This window comes from Falco biarmicus, chromosome 4 (assembly GCF_023638135.1).
Source record: "Falco biarmicus isolate bFalBia1 chromosome 4, bFalBia1.pri, whole genome shotgun sequence".
Taxonomy (NCBI): Eukaryota; Metazoa; Chordata; class Aves; order Falconiformes; family Falconidae; genus Falco; species Falco biarmicus.
The window spans coordinates 107488250-107510678 of record NC_079291.1 but is presented as its reverse complement, the minus strand read 5'-3'; the positions used below and the strand labels follow the sequence as shown (position 1 = coordinate 107510678).

General features: G+C 43.0%; 1 protein-coding gene across 7 annotated transcripts in view; it reads right to left on the bottom strand.

The window, feature by feature from the left end:
• The window catches only part of FGD3 (FYVE, RhoGEF and PH domain containing 3), a 111644-nt gene that overhangs the window by 30454 nt on the left and 58761 nt on the right, over nt 1-22429 (bottom strand). For 6 of the 7 annotated variants that reach the window (XM_056337114.1, XM_056337109.1, XM_056337116.1 and 3 more), the window contains exons 2-7: nt 20584-20754; nt 14664-14832; nt 12903-13500; nt 5235-5324; nt 3870-4006; nt 2005-2161 (exon numbers count right to left, since the gene is read on the bottom strand). In XM_056337114.1, coding sequence (XP_056193089.1) covers nt 2005-2161; nt 3870-4006; nt 5235-5324; nt 12903-13500; nt 14664-14832; nt 20584-20754 — 1322 coding nt within the window. Of the gene's footprint in view, nt 1-2004; nt 2162-3869; nt 4007-5234; nt 5325-12902; nt 13501-14663; nt 14833-15301; nt 16593-20583; nt 20755-22429 lie in introns of those variants that run through there. The other variant, XM_056337115.1, reaches the window with a different exon arrangement.

The following is a 22429-nucleotide window of genomic DNA, read 5'->3' as shown; positions in this document are numbered from 1 at the left end:
TGCAACAGGATGAACCTTATCACTGAAGAGCAATAGGGAAGCAGAGGAGGAAGTCTCTTCAAGGCTCACGTCAGTTGTAGCCACATGCCAAGTGTTCCTCTCTAAAAAGTGAGCAGTAAAAAATAAACTGTTCCAAATAGGAAAAGTTTAATGCTATGCAATTTTTAAAAGTTTACAGAACTTATACTGTAATTCAAATGACTTTACTAGAGGAAGGATAAATGTTTATTTCTGTGTTTAATTAATGTGACAATCCAAAACCCAGAAATATATATTAAAAAGTACTTAAGTGATGTAAATTTTCTCCTCATTCCAAAAGAAAACCCCTAATAAACTCACCAGCTACCAAGTTTTGGCGCCAGTAGGTAGATGTGAACCGAAAAGAAAGTACGTGTATCTTCAAGGTCAGCTAAAGTAAACTTAGTAAGTCACAGTCCTTCAATTAAAAGTAGTATTTTATTTCTGTTTTCTGTTTTCCCTAGTTTAGCGCAATTAATAATTGTCAATGCCTTAAGCTGTGTAACTTGCATTAGCAGCTTTGGGGGTTACTGCAGGATCACAACAGACTTCAACCAGTATTTTGAAAAGTAACTGTGGCATTTGATGGCAGAGATAGGTCAGATGACCGGACTAAGTTTTCTGGGAGAAATCTTTGCCTCCCACAGCTATGGTCATTGACAGAAGTGACAGATGCTGTCATGTTGCCGCTAAAATAACCTACAGTGAAACACTGTCATCAGTAGGCTTCAGAACTGCATCTCCGATATGCACTGTGTTCATGCTGCCTGCCAGAAAGTTTTGCTCAAGCAACAGCAGGAATGCTCACCGTCTCGGACAGCTGCAGAGCCGTTCTGCAGGCTGGCAGCTACCACAAATCATTTGTTGTAGCTCGGCAGCGAGAGGAAACAGATGAATTTTAGGGTGGGTAGATGCCCGTGCTGCAGGGAAAACAGTCGCAAACTGTCGCAAAACACTTCAGAAAGCCACATCTGCGGCTGAGCACAAACCAAAGACAGCAAAATGCCTGTGTGCTTTTTTTTTTTTATGTTCTTTGCTTGCTACGAAGCAGCTCAGTGAAAGCATGCTGGGTTCAGGCAGAAAAAGGTTAAGAAAAGGCCACGTGGAGTGACAGCCTGGTAGGAGAGGACCTTCCCCAGTTGCTGCTTCTTCAAGCTTCTGCCTGAGTCACCGGCTGGCAGCCCTGACCCTGCAGGCAGGGCCTCTCCTCTCCCAGCTTGCTGGGGGATTACTTGATTCCCGACAGCTGGCCCAGCCACAATCCTCCCATTTAGGGCAGGCAGCTGTGCTCCTTCCCCAGCTTAACCCGCTCCCCGCCAGCCCTCCCCTCCCGAAGGACCTTAGCTGCTTTCCCAGCACCCGTGGAGGGATGCTTGCAAGTGTGCTGGAACCTGCTGCATCCCGTCAGCTGGCCCGGGGCCTGAGAGCAAGAGAGAGGTTTCAGGGACTTGCCAGTACAAGCAGAGCTCTTCCCCACTCCCCACGCAGCTTTCTGTATAATTAAAACACATGAAAATCCAGGCTAAGCATCCTCCCGCAGAGCTGCAAACCATGAGCTGCATGCCACTTTGTGACCCTCAGAAAAATCAGAGCAACAGCAGATGCTGCCAGTGACATGCCCAAACCCAAACAGACACACCTCGGAATGAAAATGTATTTATTCAAAAGCAATTAAAAGAGGAAGAGAAATACAAAAGTTTATAAAAGGATATGTTCACTGTTAGAACTGCTGGGCCAATGGCGAACTTCCGTTCTGTGACTTTTGATTACTCTTAAATATGTGAGCAGAGAAAAACCTAGCTATGTGAAAAATCCGTGTCATGTAGTAAAAGAAGAAAGGACTGCCACTAAAATAGTATATTTTTAGCATTAAAGGCCTATTATCTTGTAGCTAAATACTGTGTGTCATGCACTGGCAAAACCCCCTCAACTCTCACACAACAAATGAGGATTCTCCAAGCTGTATTATGCCAATTAACAACATACCTGTATGTTCTGAACAACATCTTTGAACGGAGAGGACCTCTGCATACATGTGTTCACCATGTCCATTGCCCTGTCAAAGTTCTTTACATATTCTCCATACATCTTCAGAAAAGGAGCAAGTTTCTGTAGGATATCTCCTAGTCGTGGGTTGATGTTCCTATAGGAAAGAGACAAGTAAGTACTGAAATCTCTGTAACTCAATACTATTTTCTGAGAGAAAACACAACTGTAAGTCTTTCTCGCATGTGCACAAGCACTTACACACACACGCTACTAAGATATTTTAGGATAAGTTCAGTGTGATCTACATGGTACCCCAGACTAAGCCTTAAACATTTAATCTGCATGCACCAAGGCTGATATTTCTACCCCCACCGTCACTCTCTTCTGCGAGGATCAGATTCAAACTGACTATGTGCTGTTAAAGAAACTTCTATATCTCTCTGCTGTTCAGCACAAAATCTTGTGGGAAACTTACTTTTACAAAATCATCTTTTCCATCACAGCCAAACATCTGAAGAGGTTTTAACGCAAAGAGATTGCCGAGTTCAGCTGAGCAGCCCCAGAGGCCAGACACACGTACGCCTAGAGGAGCCCCCAGGCTGGGCACAGTGGCAGCCACACATCTTCGTCACCACATTCATGGGCAGGCAGAGCACCAGCCACCGTCCCCCCAGCTTTTCCCTCCTGCTGAACTCGTGACTTGCAGTCTGGCCATTTAGACCCTCTTTAGCCATTTCACAGGCCCTCTTCTGACTTCCAGACTCTCCAGTTTTCCTCCCCTTGTATTACACCTGTCCCTGTCAATGCAAGTCAGGCGCAAAGGTGCTGAGACTCATTTATTCCTGGTCATTGATGAACTACATGAAAACTGGGCTCAGCCCAGAGAGGTGCGACCTCTGGTCTTGTCTTTGTCATTTGGGGTACCTGGAAAGAAGCAGAATCAGCACTATCTGCACCTTCCACCGCAGGACGTTCTTTGCAGCCCCTGTGTCACCTCAAATCAAGTTCCCTAGATCTGCTTTACAATTAACCTTTCTGCCCATTGCTGCATCTCTGCCCTGTCTACAGCTTATTACAGTTGCCAAATTTTAATTGGTATTTGACCTTTATTAGTCATTGGAAACAAAGAAAACCCAACTAAAACCAAAACCTACACCTATGTGCTTAAAGAAAGTACCTATACACTGTAACCAATAATATTAAACAGAAGGCCAACAAATTCTGGAGTAAAAACTTATGCAATGCTGTGGTGCCCAACAGAAGTGATTGCATAACAGACATAAGCAGATTTATAGATATGAAGTCATCTATCTTATCTGTCCAGATTTTCCATTGGATGGCTGCTATGATGCTGATTTTAACATTAAATTAAATTGTATATAACCATAATAAAATTCATTAAATATAAAATAGATGTTTCTCATGATGTCTCCAACATGGCATGCAAAGTCTAGACTGTGACATGATGATGCATTTTCCTTCTTTTAGAAGTAACTGCGTTTTTTTAATACTGCACACTGGGCCAAAATACTTCATCTATGGGCCAAAATAAGCAATTTCCTTCCTTCCTAGTACTGCAATTTCATAGTTCTGCAATAATAGAGAGAGTGGAAATACAGTCAGGAAAACAGCTCTGGCAACACTTGGGAGTGAAAAAAATTCTCACAACGTACTCTGGAAATTTTGAGTGCTCAGGTCTATTCCAGTAGTCCTAAATGCTTAAGAGACTCCACACTAATGTATTAAATAATAAGTGAACTACTGTACTAAACAATTAAAAATTTGGAATTAGACTAGGCCTTGCAGTTACTGTACTTCCCTGAAAATGTATTTTTTAAAAAATTATAACGACAGTTACCCACCATTCTTGTGTAATTCTTGCTTTGAGCTCAGGAAGAAGAAATTGTCCATGGAAACAATAGATGGAAGAAATATTTGAAAAGATGCCCGTTATCACTTCAGATGAAATACCCGCTTCTGACAACTTAGTGCAAAAAACCTGTGTAAGACAACAAGACAGTACCAAGATATATTTACAAAAAGCAATGCTAGACACGCTGGCTTTAGATTGCAGTATTACAAAGCTGACTGCCTTGGAACAGAGCTACAATTATTGACTTCTGGTAGTCAGTCCTTGGGGTCTTTCAGGAGGTTTACAGAACCTAAGCCCACTGTCAATTAGGGTTAGATTTATAACTATGGGCCACAGTCATAAATTAGAAAACTCTGAGGGGTAAGTCAAAAAAGATCGAAACTACTGAGAAGATCAGACATCTCTTCTTTGGAAGTGCAAGTTGCAAAGAACAACCAGTCCCTGAAGAGCACTTACTCCTATTTATGTGAAGCAAAATAAACCATGTGATTATTTTGTTTCTCTGTGGGAAAAATTACACTGTACTGAACAAAAGGGAAAGACACTCCCTAGATTACTAAGGTCTTGAAACAGCCTCTGCTTATCCAAAGCAAACACTGGAAAGTCTTCCATAGATGTCCCAGTGTTGGAGGGTAGAGGACTCTGCAAGTTACAGCTTCTAACAAGATCTCGAGCAAGGTACAATTTTCTCTCCCCGCCCCCCCCCCCCCCCCCCCCCCCCCCCCCCCCCCCCCCGGCCTTGTTTTTAAAAAGGACTTCATTAGCAATGTGAGACATCCTCATTTTTACTTCTTCCCGGCACGTTCATGTGTTTGTTTTTTTCCTTGGAGATAATTATAGAAATGCCTGAACTGTGTAGACTCACCCTAATACTTATGAGGAAAAAAGTTCAGGCTCATCACACCAGTTTTACTTTATCCCCACGTGTAAACATGATGGTCAAACAATTATGAAAGACAGTGGGTGAAAAAAAAATATAAAATAATTATTCCCTGTGAGCATGGGGCTCACCCATGTGGCAATCACAGATTTCATAATTTCCCAGTGCCTTCAGGGTCCCTGTGATTTCCTCTCCATGCACACCCAGGCAGGAACCAAATGCTGATGGTGTCTCTACCCTGGGCTGCTGCTTTCCCATTCCTCTTTCTGCCATCCTAATCCTCGGGTTCCAGCTCAGGGAACTCTCTTGCCAGAAGTTCACCTCTGGGACCCACGGCACACAGGCTGGCAAGCAAACTCCATCTCCCACGTACAAACAGCGTTTTCACACTATTGGGCTATAGGTTAGGGGATGAACAGGAACATCACTGCTGCTCATAGAAATGAAAGCTGAGTTTAATCAAAATTGAATTACCTGGTCCAACAGATGGAGTCTTTTAACATATGCTTCTTCGGTATGGAGCAGTTCATTTGCAATGTTGAATAGCTTTTGGGGCTCTGTACACTGAAAAAAAGTTACAAATAACAGAATGCATCTGCATCTACAAACCTAAGTTTCATCAGCTGTTCTCTTTTCCATTTTCTCAGTGGGCCAAATTCCCTGCCCGTAGAGAAGCTTGAAGTGAAGGGGGTTAACGCATTTCAGAATCAGCTCTGCACCACTCAAAAGGATCAGTTTTCTTCAGAGACATTTTTAAAGCTATTTTCTGAAAAGAGCAATTAATAATGCAGTCCATGACTGGTCAGGACACCACTCTAGTTCATTATGGTTTTGTGTAAAGAACCAGAAACAGCCTCCAAATCTGGAAATAAGTCTAGTGCATTTAGTAACTAAGGCACTGGAGTGCAAATCAACAGTTCTACTTTTTGGATTCAGGTCCTCTGACTGAAAAGAGAACTAGTAACCAGACCCGTCTGGCCCCAGGTTTCTCTCCATGGCCAGCACAGCACTGCTCTCTACGGCATATTTCTAAGATTTTTATGCAGCTTTAAACGCTGGCCCATTCCCTGGAAAGAGTTTTTGGCAATCTGACCCATGTCACTCAGTGAAAGTCTTTCATTAAGCTCATTTAAAAAAAATAAAATGAGAAAGGAATAATTAAAAAACCCAAACGCAATTATGAAGCACCGACTTTATTCACAGTTTAGCCAAAAGCTACATAGACTCTTCGTTCTCCGAGTGCTTAGAAGTACTTGAATTATTAGGGTACCAGCTTTAGCTTTCTGACAAACTCTAGATACCTTCTCAAGGCTCTAGACTTCAAATACCAGGCTTACATATAACCCAACCAGTCCAGAACTGAGGGCTGGCTGTTTTGTGTTTGGGAATACAGGTATGCAGAAGAGGCAGTAAGGATGATTAAATGCAGGGAAATTTTACTGGGCCAGATTGGCGGGGGGACGGCAGGGGGAAGACAACTGCGATGAAGGTTAGAGGGATGTATAAATGATTAATGGCATACAGAGCACCAGCTGGGTGCAATTACTCACTATTCCTTCCATGGGAACACTAAAGGGCATCAAATAAAATTACCAAGGTGCTGCTTCAAGACCAAGACCTGCTTCCTGAAATGACATGTCACTGTAGAAAGTAAACCTGCAGGCAGGTTCACAAAAGGACTGGACAAACCCATGGGGCACAAGTCCAGCTGGTGTCTATTAAAAAGGCAGGGCTGTTTCCAGCTCAGGAAGCACCTGGGCCCCTCACCAGCAGTAGCGTTTTCCATCCCAAGTGCCTGTCTCTGTGCGCTCACCAGCATTTGTGGCCGGCATTTCTAGACACAACCCTGCAGAAGCCACCATCAGATTGTTAGAAAACGACAAATGCTCTCTTTTAAGATTATTCCACATAATCTTATTTTGTTTCCCAACAAAGTTGTCAAGAAATACTTAAATACCCTCCCGCACATTTAGGCAAACTGCAATACAGCTGAAAGACCTCCAGGACTTTCCAAAGCCAGCCATGTATGTGAACAAATCAGATCCACAGTTATCTGACGAGAATGCATGAAGTTCAAATGCATGAACACACGACATTTAGCTTAGCATGAAGTACCCACAGTTCCGTGATGCAAGTATTAGCTGAAGGAAGGGGAACAGCTTTTCTGGATTTGAAACAGCGTTAGCCTTTCCTTGAAGCAATCCCTCTCTTCCTAGGCACAAACCGGGAGCCAGGCAACCACACCATGAATAAGGCTTTGACAGGTACTCTGCCGATTCCCCTACTCAAATTACTTCAAACCAACTCAAATACTCTTTTAAGCTATTCTAACATGCCACACAACATCCTGATCCATCCATTCACATGATATATGTATATATATTTGGGGGAGGGGCACGGAATTCACAGCACAACAAAGCTTTGAATTTGTTACAAGAAAACACAACGTATTACAGCTTAGAACGAAATGCACTGCTGGCTGTTCAAACTCCAATAACGATGAGGATCTCTCACTGAGAAAGAATTCATCCGGCAGTTTTGCTGGGCACAGAAGAGCGCCTGAATGAAAGGCCCTTACGTAACCAGCCGGCTCGCCAGCTGCCAAGAGCATCCTTTCATTTGTTTGAATTCAGAATCTGAAAAATAATTATTTCCAACCAAATACATTTGTTCTCAGAAGTAAATCTTTACACAGTGTAGGCACTTTTTAACCTCCTGACCTTCACCATCTGCAAATCAGTTTATATTTCCAAGAAACTTGCTGACATCTGTTTAAATACCAAACAACGGCTGAACAGAGTCTCAGCTTGGGCTCGGTTTTAAAGAGCAACTCTGTCTTCAATTGCTGTCTGCTAGGGACAGATAGGCATGGGTTTTAGGCTAATTTGCAACATACTTGCCTTTCGATGGACATATTATTTTAAATGAAACAGTAGATTAATTAATTAAATGTGAGGCAGTCCCATTCTTCTAATCTTCTTTTGTGCCATGGCAGGGCAGCTTTGACAAAGCCAGAATCATTCGGTTCACTATGAACGAGGTATTTAATGGTCTACCTTTCTAAAGGAAAACAAATTTGCAAACCCAAACGCGGATTACATCCTGCTTCGCCCAACGCACTTATTGACCGACTTGCTTGGTGCAACTGTTGCGTGTTACGACTGTCCTCTGCTCCCGTGTTACAGCTGCACACCTCCTGCAGAGCCCTGCTGAATCAGCTTGGCTGGCAGGGCCACCAGGAGGAGGAGAAAAGGGAAGCGGTAGGTGTTGGCTTCACGACACAGGAAGCTCACCCCAGCGCTCAAAGCGGCAGTAGCAGGATGCTCTTTCACTTCTTTTCGGAAGGCTCAAAAATTCATTTCCAGATGTAACTGTCCATAAAACGTTTTAAAGCAAAATGAAACACCCAGCCTGAAAACAAACAGAACCAGCGTCTCATACAGGTCAGACTCCCAGCTGTGAGTGTGCGGGGGATGCATTTGCTCTTCAGGTACCCCATCACAGATACCAACTGTGGAATAGCAATGATTTGTGCAATGAAGTGGCCACAAGCCCATCACCGCTGCCTGTGAACCCACTTGCTGAGCTGGCCAGACACCCACCGAGTAAAAACCAAAGGCTTGATGTGAGAAAACTCGGGCAATACCCTTCAGCAACCATTTTTCACACAGTTGGTGGTGCACAACCATATTCAGTCAGCATCTCTATCACAAGGGGCTTTCAGCAAATCTTGTGACAAAGCTGCTGAGATACAGCTCAGGTTAAAATCATATACAGTTACGCTTTAAAACCCCACCAGTCACCCTTACAAAGAACACTGAAAGTCTCAGAAAGATCACAGAAAACTTCATACTCAAAAATGCTGAAAGCAATAATGGAAAGTTGTCCTATGCTTGGTTGTCATCTCTGTTGCACTGATATCTCATTTTCCTTAGGATATTAAAAAAAAAAAAAAAAAAAAAAAGGATGATGAGAACATATCTGATTTTTCTTAACCAGCATTACGGCTACAACATTGACCTACGCAAATTGTTTTCAGACTATACACAGAGATAATCTTACCCAAATGTCTGATTTACAGGACTGCAGGTCACATTTTCCAACACAAACTGTACAATGAAATCAGAAGTGAAACTCCAGCCACGTACAGGCAGAATGGAAGTGTGTGTTGGTGACTGTACAGGGCCCATGTGGGACTTCATTATTACTATTTTACACAGCAGGAAGCAGGACAGATGGAGAAAGGCATTTTTTGGTGATTACTAGCAAGCACATATTACTCTTAGTGAAAAATACCCAAATAAAAATATATGAAGAAGTGTTAGCCGTCTCAGAAGCATTACTCTGTTGCTGCCAAGCAGCTGGCAGAAGCCTTCGGTATATGACTACAGAGCATGACAGCCCCCCAGTCTCACTTTTATGTCACTTTTTTTTTTTTTTGTAACCATCAAGGCTAACATGCTTCAGTTCCTGGAGCTCCTGACATTTTCTGAGACATTATCAAAACGAATAAGCTCCCCTTGTTCATTTTCATTTTGATAAAAGATAACTGGAAATACCAGTAAGTCACTCCTGAGATTTTAAAACATATTCCAATAATTTTGTGCTAATAGTGAGACCTGTTAGACTGTGCTGCAGACTCCCAAAGGAAGCCACATCACACTGCAGAGCTAAACCTAGACTAAATAAAACAATGCGAGTCATATATCAGGCAACGTTACTCCTCTGGCCATGGGATGTGTGAAAGTTTGAGTAGTAGACAGAGAGATATCTGAAGTAGAAAATTAGAGAAGTAAAAAGCAAATCTGATTTCTCTTTCCTACTTATGTTTATTCATAAGCTTCACTTAACTTGATATCCTAGGAGTTACTGAGCCATCATTAAATCATTCTGCAGCTGTACTTCTTATGCATCCTCCTCCAAATATAACAAAGCTTTCTGGAAACCTGCATATTGAATGAGTGCTGGTCACCTCCATCGTGCAGCTGCAAAGCCTGGTACTAGGGGTAGGAAGGGGGAAGCCGGAAAAAGATGGTGGCTCCCGACACAAAGCTTTCTGGAGGAGCTGGGGCCTCCCCAGTTCTCAAGCCAGCAATTGATGGCAACCAAACACTCCTCTCTTCCTTCAGGTAGGGAAGATACCTTGCTTTCTGGAAAATTTTTGGTGAGGGTGATGTGAACTTCCAGCCTAAGAATAACTACTGAACAAGTCAACTTCAAATGGCACTGGCTCTCCTTGCTGGAGGTTCCAGCCCTTAACCCTAATCCTTAGTCCATAGTGCCCCAAACCTGCAACAGAATCAACGAGGAGAGCAGGAGGATGATGTGGACACCTAACACATAAATTGGCTTCACGTGACACATCCCTAGAAGAGGGCACAGTCCTTCCTTACACTACAGAAGAGGCAGCGCATCTCTAAGCCTTCCCCCTCCACGTGGCTGCAAAAGCAAGCTAACCCAGTGCGGCTTGGTCAGTGTCAAAACAGCCTTTTGGATGGTGAAACCAACTCAAAATTCAAGGGAGAACCTGAAAAGCATCACATAAATGCACTTGAGGAAGAAGAGTAACACAAGAAAACAAACAAAAAAACCCCCAAAATCTTCCCCTAGAGATATGTCTCTCATAAATTCACCAAGCATACTACAGAGAATTATAACCTCACAACTGTGTTTTGTCAGCATTATTTCTTACTATCTGGATACTTAACCCAAGGAACAAGACTTAACAACAGCCATCAAAACTCGTGATGTTTTAGAAAACATTGGTATTTGTCAGTAAAGCACTTCTTAATCATATGGTAAAGTCTTCTGCTTGGGATTGCCACACTTGTTTTGATACTGCATTCCTAGTCCAAACAGTAAATTTAACTCTCAGATGAAAGATTTTCTTAATTTAATGCATTACTTTCTTGCTGGCATGTTGCAACTAATAAACAATCTTTTAAATAGCACTTCAGTTGCACACATGCACATACATACATACTATGAACATAAAGTAACTGAGGTATGTCACAGTGTGTGTGTGTACGTATAAACACACGCACAAGGGAAAACCAACAGCAGCAGGCAAGAAGCCTTGCACCACGATGGTGGTGCTGCCCATCTGAGAGGTAAACAAGCTTTCGCTGCAGACTACTGGAGACACCAGATGTCAATGGATGCATTAGATGATGTGTTAACACGTGCTAATAGACAGATGTTTGTTCACTGGGTTCTCCATCACTAAGATGTTTCCTGCGGAACCCCACATTAAATTCTTGCACAGGAGATAAAAGACAGAGGTCTCCTTCGGCAGCACAGACCCTCCATTCCTGCTGGATCCCCTGACCCATACTGCCATGGATTTATTCCTCCACAAGCCCAAGGCAGTCGGCACCACAGCCTTCCACGCCCAGGGTGGTCACGTCCGATACATGCAGTGCCTCCCTGCATCTCGTGGAGGTGGGACAGGCCACCGGGTTCCTCCTCTGGAATCCACAGCAGCTGCCAAGTGGGACTGTGGACTCACAGAGAGGTGAACGAGATCACGTCCTCCCTGTCTACAGAAAGCAGCTGGGTTTGGGAAACAGCCCTTACTGCTGCTGGCTCTGCTGGGTCCTTCCCGGTCCCCTCTGCCTGAGCCTGGGCCAGCACCCGGTGGATTTGCCATCCATCACACCTGCAGAAAGAGCAGCACGGCAATGCCGTATGGAAGAGCCACCGGCTACAAAGGCAGCATCTGAACCACAGGAACGGGAGGCCAGTCGCACCAGCCTGAGATAAAGCAGCAGGAGGAATGGCAGCATAAAGCAATGCACCCATCAGAGAAAGTCTGGGGCTTTTTCATGCCTTCCTGTAGGTATGTTTGCCTCAGCAGGCTGCCTCCTGTTCTTGGAGAAAAAGGGGACACTGCGGAGACGTAACTGTGCTCTGAAACAGCACCCGTTTGCTTGGAGAGACAGAGCTTCTTGTGCACTACATACCCACATGCCACCTCCACCACCCTTCAATGGACCCTGGCTAGTTTGACCCAGAAGCTAGTGAATGAGTTTTAACTGCCGTAGTTCCCAAGGGACAAGCTCTTGCCATATACAAATTGGGATATATTTGGTGATTTCAGCAGAACCACACGATTCGCACAAACCAAGGTCTGAATGCTACAGTTCACTAGTTGCTAGTACTCATCACAGTCTCTAAAAAACAGAAAAATCCAGTATATTAACTTTACAGTCATGATGGCGGGGGGGGGGGGGGGGGGGGGGGGACGGACGGACGACAACGACGGGGGACAGGGGACGGGACATGGACATGGAGATGGACAGATGGACCACACAACACCCCCAAACCCACCAACCAAAAAGTGGAATCTTTTGCAGACAGTTTGCTCAAAACATCTTCTGTTTTCTTTTTCTGGAAGAAACTAACCCATTTTATCATCACTATTTCTAAAAATAACTGTCTTGATTAACAGATAATCAGAGGAATCTGTCATTAATTTTATACAGCTGCAGCAAATACACAACAGCCTGGACTACATCACTCTGGATTCAAAGAGAATCTCTTTTAGCTGCAGCTTCCTAAAGAGTAATTTGATATATCTACCCTCCAAAAAACTTCTTTGCACTCAAGAAATAGTCACACCTGTAGAAGCACAGACTTTATGTAAAAAAAAAAAAAAAAAAAAAAAAAATGCTGTTAGAAGAGAGTTCCATCCTGCATGTCCTACTAGGATGCAAGGCCCTGACCTTGCGAAAGGCACTGTCAAGCCAGCCCCAGCCCTCTGCACATCATGCAGCCCCACTGAAAACAACGTGACCTAACAACCAGGAGCTGAGCCTATCCAAACCCAAACAGAACCACAAGGTGGGAATTTCTACTTAGAAAAGCGCTCAAAGTTTTAACAACTTGCCTCTGGCTATGATGGACGCTCTTATATGAAACCTTTTAAATTAAGACTGGGAACCTTTCTAAAAGACAGTAGCTAGGTCAGGAACAAGTTGTGTCCTGCATCAAGCAGGAAATTATGACGACTGTCATGATCCTTTGACGTAAGACCAACCAAACAAAAAAACCCAAACAACGTATGACAGCGATGCAAGGGATCTCTGGCCAGAGTCAGGAACTGTTTCAGAGCAATGAAGAGCCACGCACAAGCTACCTTACCTTGTTTACATCCAAATACTCTAACTTTGGTGCTTCTGCCGTCTCTTGCTCCTCGCTGCTTCCCTCGTCAATGTCACTGTCTTCATCCTGCATAGAGTCTCTCTTCTGTTCGGCAGAGGCAGGTTTGGTGCCTTTTTTGTCAGGTTCCATCTCCCCTGGGTTCCCAGCTACACTGGGCTTCTTCTGCTCGGCACCTTCTTCGCTGGGGAAAGTCTCCCCTGCCACGCTACAAGAAGGACTGTCAATGCCACTGTCTCTGTTGGGAATTTTACCATTACCGTTCAGTTCTGCAGTTGAGTCTTTATTGCCAAGCTCTCCAGAGGGCTCTTTGCTCACAGTCACAGCAGTGCAGTCTTCATGGCTTTTGTTATCGCCTATGCTTAGCTCTTTAATTTTCATTATGTCTGTGTTAGACAGATCCACGCTGCACAGTACGTCTGGCTCATTTTCATCCGGTTCACTTTTTTCGTTTGTGGAAGAGCTGCTGGAAGCCACCGTATCACAGTCACACGAGCTCGGCTGTTTGGATGAGTCTAGGCCAGGTTCCATCTTAAGAGCTAAATTTAGCTGGTTTCTTTGAAGAATATGCACAGGTTGCCTGCGGGTGAAGACAAAGCACCACAGTCACTCCCATTAACATTCAGAGGTTTCAAGAGTGCCCCAAAAGACAGAGGGCCTGATTATCGTTTGATTCAAGTTATATATCTGGCACCCCCCCGACAATCCTAGGAGGCAAGCGTGCGCACACTGCTGCAATAATATTCACCCAACAACCTCTGAAAAAACCCAGCACCTCTAGCCGTAAGTTTTACTGAAATGGCCCCACTAGAATCCTGGGCCTTTAACGCTCCCAATGCTGCCCTGAAGAACACTCCGGTTTGAAGGTTTGGGGAGGGAGGAATCATCATCTTTTAAAAGAAGCGTTTTGTGGTGGGTCCGTTTAAACAGGAACTCACGTTCTTCAACAGAACAAAGCCTTTGGGGCACAGTATTTTCTGCTAGAGAGAGGATGTTTTTGAAGCACAAGAAGGCACCGCTTTTGCAGATTGAAAGACACTCCACCAGATTCACCCAGGTGGTAACATGCTCCATGGCACAGCGTGGTGCCTCTGTCTCCACCTCCCTCTTCACAAAAAAAAAAATAATAATAAAAAAAAAAAATAAAAATCACTCCATCAGGCAGATCTGGTCTTCAGAGAGATCTGCCTGATGAGCTAAGTGATTTTTTTTCATGTGTTTGCAAAATACATATATTTTGTCCTATTTAATGCCTCATATATAAAGTCTCAGAGGAAATGCTGTTCTGTGTGACATTGTTTCACAGTACGTTGCGATTTAACTCTCCTCTGTCCCCAAGAAGCAAGTTAACAGTATGGCTGACACTCGCTGAATCTTAGCAGAAAACTCAATCCCGATAATCAAGTTCATATAATGCAAAAACCTAACCTGACATTAAATCAACTTTCTGAAAGCAGACTCTGGGCCACTTATGTCTGGTAGAACACTTACCAGATTCAGCAGGGCTTAAGCTCCTTAAGAACAACTGTACGTTACAAACTAAAAGTCATTGAAATACATGCTTTTATAAGAAAAGAAATAAAAAAATCATTGTGTAGTCAGTCAAGTTTTGCACTTCCAGTAGAAAACATCCCAAGAGGAGCTTCTACGCGACAATTACAATTAATGTTTTCTATTGTTATATTCTAAGTTAAAGACGCAGAAGATGGAGATTAAAAGCAGATCTCGCAAAGCCATATTTACCTAATACTTTCAAATTTCTCAATGAGTGTGTTGACTCCTGCTGATACTGGTATTTCTTCCTCTCCAGGTGCTAAGCTCCTCGACGACTTGGGATCAGCTGGCAAAGGCCGAGAAGGTGCAGGAGGAATTCTTTCCTGCCCAGGTTTGAGATGGACAGGCTTAGGAGGTACTAGTAAAAGAGAGGGGAAAAAGTAGGAGGATGAATCTCCATCTTCTTTACCCTACTGGGAACAAAATCCAAGCGCTCAATGCACAACGAGGGGTATCCTTCTTTCACCATCCCTTATAAATGGCACAGGTGCAGTCCCAAAGTATTTTGTACACCAAAGCAAGCTGCTGAAGAAAAACGACAGGGTTCTATTTTGTATTTCTACAGCTGTATCGGATGTGTTAGCAAACCAAGAGGCTCACAGAACTTTACCGCTTCCTTGTTACCAAACAGGATGCGCAGCTCACACTTCATTTTTGCAAATGTGCTCACCATCTCAATCACACCAACAAGTTTCCCCTCCCATGACCTTTCAAAAACTCAGGCACTCTGTTGAATCTCTTACACTGGGAAAAAAAAAAAAAAAGGGGTGGACACACACACATACACAACTCTTAACCCAAAACAAATCCCCCATAAACAATCCCACCATGGATTCCAGTGCCTTGGTCAAAAATGTCACAGGCAGAACGTAACAGCTTTTCTTCCTTTCATTCTCCCTCCCCCTTCTCTTCTGTGGTACAGTCTTCACAAATTTCCTTCCTCTTTTGGTTCTACACTGAGTTATACACGATATAAATAAAACACATTGTAAGAATGTATATGCTCTTCTTAAGGATTCACTAGGAGGTAAAGGCACCAAGTTTAATACAGGACTTAAAAAAAACCCCAGAATTTAAATGTAAAGTAATTTTTTAAAAAAATGATTCAGACCTTATATTGATTGCAGAGTAAATGGGTTTGGAAATACGCAAGCAGTAACCCATGGTAACAGGTTCACGTGTCGCTATAGTTTCATACAGTGAAAGCAACCTCGCACTAGAAGGTAGGAAAAACAACTGCGTGGTTACTCCCAAAGTACAGGCTACTGGCAGGGTGCTGCCAAGTACCCCAGCCAGTCTAGACTATCCAAAGCGTGAACGTATTACATGAGGAAACTCTAAATATGCGTTTTATTAAACAACACGTCAGGAACAATTTATTTCAAGCATTTCCAATTTTTAAATGGTCCATATGGCGCATCAGCATAACGTGATTAGCTTTGTAATAGAACTTTAATTAGTAACTGTTCTGAATGTTAATTTCAGAGTTATTTTCTTTATGGGGCTAAATGGAGGCATATGTACTCAAAAAGCCAATTCCTGTTGTCCCTGCCCTGCAGAAGGCTCTGCATCTGTTGTGAGCTCCACATCAGCCCAGACGTCCTCCCTGCTCCAGCTGATGCTGAGCTGCTACGGACGGTCATTGTCTCAGGTCAGTGATGAAGACTGTTCAAGAGGTTTCGAGCTCTGAGTATAGGTCAGGTTTTAAACTACCCATATTACTGAGTTTATTTCTGCACCAAAGAATAAAATCACATCTTCTAAGGATCTGAGATTTAATGGGACACATCCTGTAAAAGGACTGATTCGCCCAGTCCCCAAAAATATCTGGAATTCCTGTCTTAAAATAAAGGCGTTACAGTTCAATTTTGAAACCACCATCACAAAACCTATTTTACACTGGAACAACAAACAAGCAAGCAGGGAAAGAAAATCATCTCTCATATAAACGGGATGGTGGAGCTCTACATTTTGCTCACCAGGTTTTCACTTGTACGCTGTGGGATCAGTGAGTGCCCGGCCACATTTCTCCTTGTAAAAACCAAAAAAACCCCCAACTTAAAAAGAAAAAAGTATCCACACAGCCATTTGGCATGTCTAGTGAGAAAAGGCAAGCTCTAGGCTCTGTACAGAAGGTGCACAAGGCAGGCAAGACCCGCGCCCCCCCCCCCCCCCCCCCCATCCCCCGTCAGGCCCCTCATACAGCTTCAGATCAGTCCACAGCCCCCAGCCCACTGCCAGAGCGTGTGCGCTAACGGCAGCATCGCTGCCGACCACGGAAGCGCTTTCATCCCGGGCAGCACACGCTGCGCTGGGCAAAAAGGGAGGAGGAAAAAACACTGCTGTTAGTCACTGGTTTTTTATTTACTGAAATAACTTCGAGAAACTGAGACATCAGCAGGGAGACAAAGCTGCTGACCTGATCAAGCAATACTTACCAAGCAAAATCCTAAGCTGTCTACTCCAGCACTGACACAGAAAGCCTACCTTCAGAACTTACAAGGCAGCAGTTACACAGCACAACACAGACTTGTGAACCCCAAGCCGTTTTAGGCTTCCACAAGAGACTGAATGAAAGATCTGCACAGTAAAACCAAACAATACTAGATGAGCTCCTCTTACACGTGCCGTTAGCAGCAGCACCGAGTGCACAGTCAGCCCTGGAAAAAAAAAGAGTAGGTGATGCTTGTAGGTGGGGATTCGGGATCCGAAGTGGAAGCCCAAGCAGAACTCCTGGCTGCCCTCTGAAGCCACCTCCCACCAGTCCCAGCCCACACAGGAACCAGTGCTGCTATTTTCTCGCGCCAGGTCCCAGCCACAAAGCAGCAGGACCTTGGATGCAGCTTCCAGCGCCCGTCCTGCGCACCAACAAGTAAAGTGGTGAAGAAAGCAACCCAGCTGCATGGAAGGGATATTAGTATCGCTGAGCACGTTTCAGGTGGCACCTGAAGGCTGAAGCCACTCACTGGAATGGTGTTTTCCCAGTCCTCCTCCTGCTGAAGGTTTTACACAGCAGCTCACGGCTCTTTGGAAGAAGCAGAAACCAAGATGTGGAATCTTTTGTTGCAGAAGGAACAATTGAAATAACAAGAAGCAGCAGGACAGAATGAGAAAAGAGAAAGGCATGGTTAAATAACCAGGGGGAAGTTACAGCCCAAGCTTGGCCCTGGGTCTGTAAAGCAGCCGGGAGTAAGGACCCTTCCCTCACTGCAAAACAAGCACCTCAGCCACCACATTAATTCAGCCCCCCAGCCCATGAAGTGCTCTCTCAGAACTGCCTCCTCTACAGTAAAGCAAACAGTCAAAACACATTTATTAGCGACTTGATGGAGGCGTCCCCATCAATCATCCCAGTGGTGGCAGGTCTGTCGTGACTCACTGGGAAAGCTGGGAGGACCTAATAAAAAGCAATGCAAGCGGTGTGAGTCACACTTGCACATTTACTTATTTCAGTTAATGTCCCTTGACAAGAGACTTAAAAAAATAGACGTGATGAAGCAGGTTATGAAGGGTTATCCCCTGGGAAGTGAATACACTCAAAAAAGAATAAATGACCCAACAGCACAGCCTTGGGTAGGGGCAGAGACCTGCTCCTGGAGTTTCAGGTGGTGATACCAGCACATCCCACCAAACAAACCAAACAGAAACAGGCCTTAAGGAGGGATCACTGTAGCTCTAGGGAGAGAAAGCCCTAGGAAGAAAGGCTGCTGCATAAAAATACTAATCAGAAACTGAGGAAAGATTTATGTCTGCTGCAAGAAAATCACCACACTCTCACAACCACTTTTTCTGAACACGGCCACTAAGAGGAAGCAAAGATGGTTTACAGGAGAAATGTCAACTTCAATAAAAACAACTTATTTTTTTAGTACTATTTTTATGATTTAATTTTCCTGGAGAGGCGTGAACTGTTTTTCTCTCTTTACTGGGTATATAACAGGAGATTAATGAACTATACAAAGGAGAAAAGCCATTTCAAATTTACAAACTCAATAAAAGTGAAGAGAAAACCCCCTGTGACATCTTCCCTTCCTTGCAAAGTTATCGTTACCTATTGTTCTCTACTGTCATAGGTAAGCTAACTGCAGATACTTTTAAAAAGTAATTTTATTATAAAGAAGTGAAATAATAAAATCATCATTTAAAATTTATGACAAAGAAGTATCTTTCAAGAAGATGACTGGCACATCCAAGACTTGTAAGACTGACTTGTAGCTTTGGCTAACCTGGCTTAGTCTAAGACAACACGAGGTGGCCTGATTTTTGACTGTTGGGTACTTCTCAACAGTCTCTCATGGGAATTTTCACTGGGACTCCTGTTCTTCTTGGGCTACTTTTTACAGTGACATCAAGAAGCCCAACAAACCGAGTCCTGCCAAAAAAAAAAAAGTATCAGCAAGAGTAACTAGTCAAGAAAGCATTTTACCCTTGGGTGTTTATTTCACCTCAACAACCACCTTAAAAATTTCCCTCCTTTCAGAGCATTAACCAGTAAGATATGCTGGCTTCTTTGGTTCTTTTCAGGGCATTAACCAGTAAGATACACTGGCTTCCTTGGTTCTAAGCTTATGGCTGTAATGGGAGAGAGAGCTTGGATGGGTGTGAACAGCAGAAGGAAGAAGCAGTACCTATCTCGGTGATGGAAAGAGATTACACTAACCTACATGGCTAATTTTAAGCATGATTTGAATCAAGCTAAGTAGGCTCCCTCCAACTTTTCTGAGATACCTATGTATAAAAAGCAAGCTACGTCCTCAGTAACTGGAAATCAGTACAATCAGAACAACAGCAAAGGATCTGCACCAGATGAATTAATTCCATTTCCTACTGAACAGACACTTCTGCCATTCCTTTTTATTGTTAGTATTAACAACACTCATGGAACACCCACCAGTTAAACAACCAAGACCTCAAGGTGAAAGCTCCATAAATACACAGACTTCATGAGACGTTTCAAGAATGAACTCATACACCAATTTAACATTCAAGGACTACTTTCAGAGTCAGAAAATACAAAGTTTTCTTTGTAGTTGTTTAATGAACGTGTATCAGAGAACTACTTTTGTATAGGCATTTGAACGGGAGGGGTGGTGGTGCAGAGGCTCAGTTTGCACAGCACACCCACCCTGACAGTGACCAAAATACCTTCTCTCTTCTTACATGACAATGGCCACCTATCGGACAGGCATGCTTCTTAAAAAATTTTTGGTTTACAAACTTATTCTCTTCTTTGGGGTCACGCTCCTTTGTTCCAAACACCTCTGAAATTATACGCTTTCTGCACCTGCAACTACCTTAAGGCAGGTGCCCATTACATACAGTATTTTAACCAATTCTGCAAAGCAGAGGGTGGTGGCAGTGGAGGCGCTTGACAAACATTACAGAGACCACACGTCATTGCACTGATGGAGAAACATGGAAACAATTTATCCTCCACCAAGAAATTTACTGCAGTCTTTTTCTAGTGTTCAGAAGTTTTAGGGAGAAAAGCCTGGGGAGACCTGAAGACCTGCCTGGAGCCCAGCTGGAAGATGCTTCTTCCTGGCTGCTCTTCCACAACACCTTGGGATTGCCACCTATTTGCTGTGAGTCTGGCAGGTCTGTGGAATTACTGCAGCCCACGTGCTACCCCTGCACGTGACTGGTTTAGCTTCCATTTCTCACTTTTAAAATACATTCACTCCATTTAGGCATTTCCTGTTGCTATGCATAGTTCTTAAAATAAATGGAAAACAGACCAGGTTTAAACAATGAGCTATTCTTAACTAAATACTTTTGAAAAAAAAAAATTATTAAAGAATGAAAACAATATTGTTAAATTAATCTTAAACTTTGCAGCTGCATGAGGCATATAAACAGTACAGGAAACACAATTTGACAAGTTAAGTAATCTGTTCCTGAATCAATTCCTTCTTGAAGGCTTCCCTAAGAGGTTATGTAACGTTTGAAAAAAATGAAGATAATAAAACCCTACCAGCTGTAATTGAACCTCAGAACATAAAAATACCTATTTTGCTGTGACCTAAAAATTAAAGCTATTCATTTTAAATTATTACACTCCACGTGCGATAGAAGCTTGCACAATCGCTAGAAGGACAAAGCCACTTGCCTTGGGGTTTCTGCAGAGGATGCATTTTGGCCAGCGGAGTTTTGGTTTTGGGCTTCCTTCCAGTTTGATGGATACATTGCGCTGGGCTGATGTGCTGCAGCTCCCCGCACGCTTCCAACACCGGATTTGAGTCAATGTGACATTTGATTTGAAAAGGAGAGCAAGCGCAACCTGAGGGAGAGTGGGGGGAAAAAAAAGTCAGTATTTATTTCATGCTGTTAATCCCAAAGAAAATTTGTGCTATTTCATCTAAGTTCCCGAGGAAAGGGAGGGAGGGTAGATGAGGGGTGAGCCATTCACTCACAAGTTATTACAAGCAATATATCCAGCCTTAATAATCACGTCAAATTAGCTGACTGACAAGAGAGGTGGAATCTTGGCAATCCTATCTTTAATTAATTACTTGCTTCTTTACTATGGACACTCAAAATAAAAGAGTAAATACAAAAATTAAATTTTTTTCAGAAGGATTCCTCCAAACAGAAATGCAAGTGCCCCAGTATACCACATCATGTTATTTGGCAAAATACACCTAAGTTACTGTGAATTAGAAATGTGTCCCACGTGGCAGGAACAGTACAAGCACCATTCCTTCAGGAGATTTAATCATTCAAGCTGCATTTTACTGCTATTTATTAATCCTCCTTACATAAAATATTAATGTCCCTTGAAAAGGCTCCAGTCTACAAGATGCCATTAAGATATGATCCAGTGGGAAAACAAAGAAAGAAGTGATTAATTTTTTTGTTTGTCTTTTAATTTAGCATTCTTGATTAATTTCTGTGGGGACTGTGGAAATAAAGCCATATATCCACTTGCACACAGTGGATACTGCATTTTTGTATTTAGGGTTTTTTTGGACTTGTGGCAAGCCTACAGCTACATGAAATCCTCATGCCAGCTTTACCTGTGTGTCCTAAGGCAGCAAAAAAGAAAGAGGTAAGAAACCCCTGCGGTTTGAAATTGCTGCGTATGAACACATGAATATATATACTTCTGGCAGTAGTGAGAAGCGGAAAATGTATCAAATGTAGAAATTTGAATGCTAATCCATTAAAAAAAGGCAAAGTAAACGTGAAAAACATTCTTTCCAAATATCCATCTTAAAGTGGACCAACAGAAAATACCAGCATCTTGCTGGAGTGAGAGGTGACCTGCATCATGTAGAAAGGATTCATCTAAATGTGAAAAATCAATATTCGCCTCCCTGTGATAGGCTCAAGAACACGGCCTTAGCTTCACAAAGGCAACCTGCTCTGGGCCAGATTTATATTCAGATCAAAACCCTGAAATGACAAGCACCTCCATCCACATCAACTAAATTATCCTGGGTTTATACTAATGGTATTAAATCAGGATGTGACCTTTTGAATGAAGACTTTGAAATCTGAGCTGTACAGACTGCTAGGGAAGATTAGCTGAGAGCTGGCCTCAAAATGCAGAAGCTTGCACATCAATTCAGATTTATTTATTTTTTTAAATGAGCATAAAATATTAAAGTCAATTTTGCTGACCAAAATAGATTCAGATGGCACAAATCTGATCCCTGCCACACAAATACACAACCCCCGAATTCCTCCGAATGGCTGCCAGTTGTTGCTGTTGAAGCTTCATTAGCATTTCCACCATAAAATCTGCTTTTCAGCAGATTTGAGACAAACTATTAAAACATCTTTCCAGCTGAAACCAGAAATTTTTAAGTACTAGGTTTTATTCAAACATAATTTCACTTATCAGGAAAATGCAGTGAAAGTAGAGGAGATTATTAGAGCAGATTAATAGATTATTGCAAACACATCATCACAGAAAGAGCTTACACAGCTGCCTGGGCTCTGGGTACCGAGGC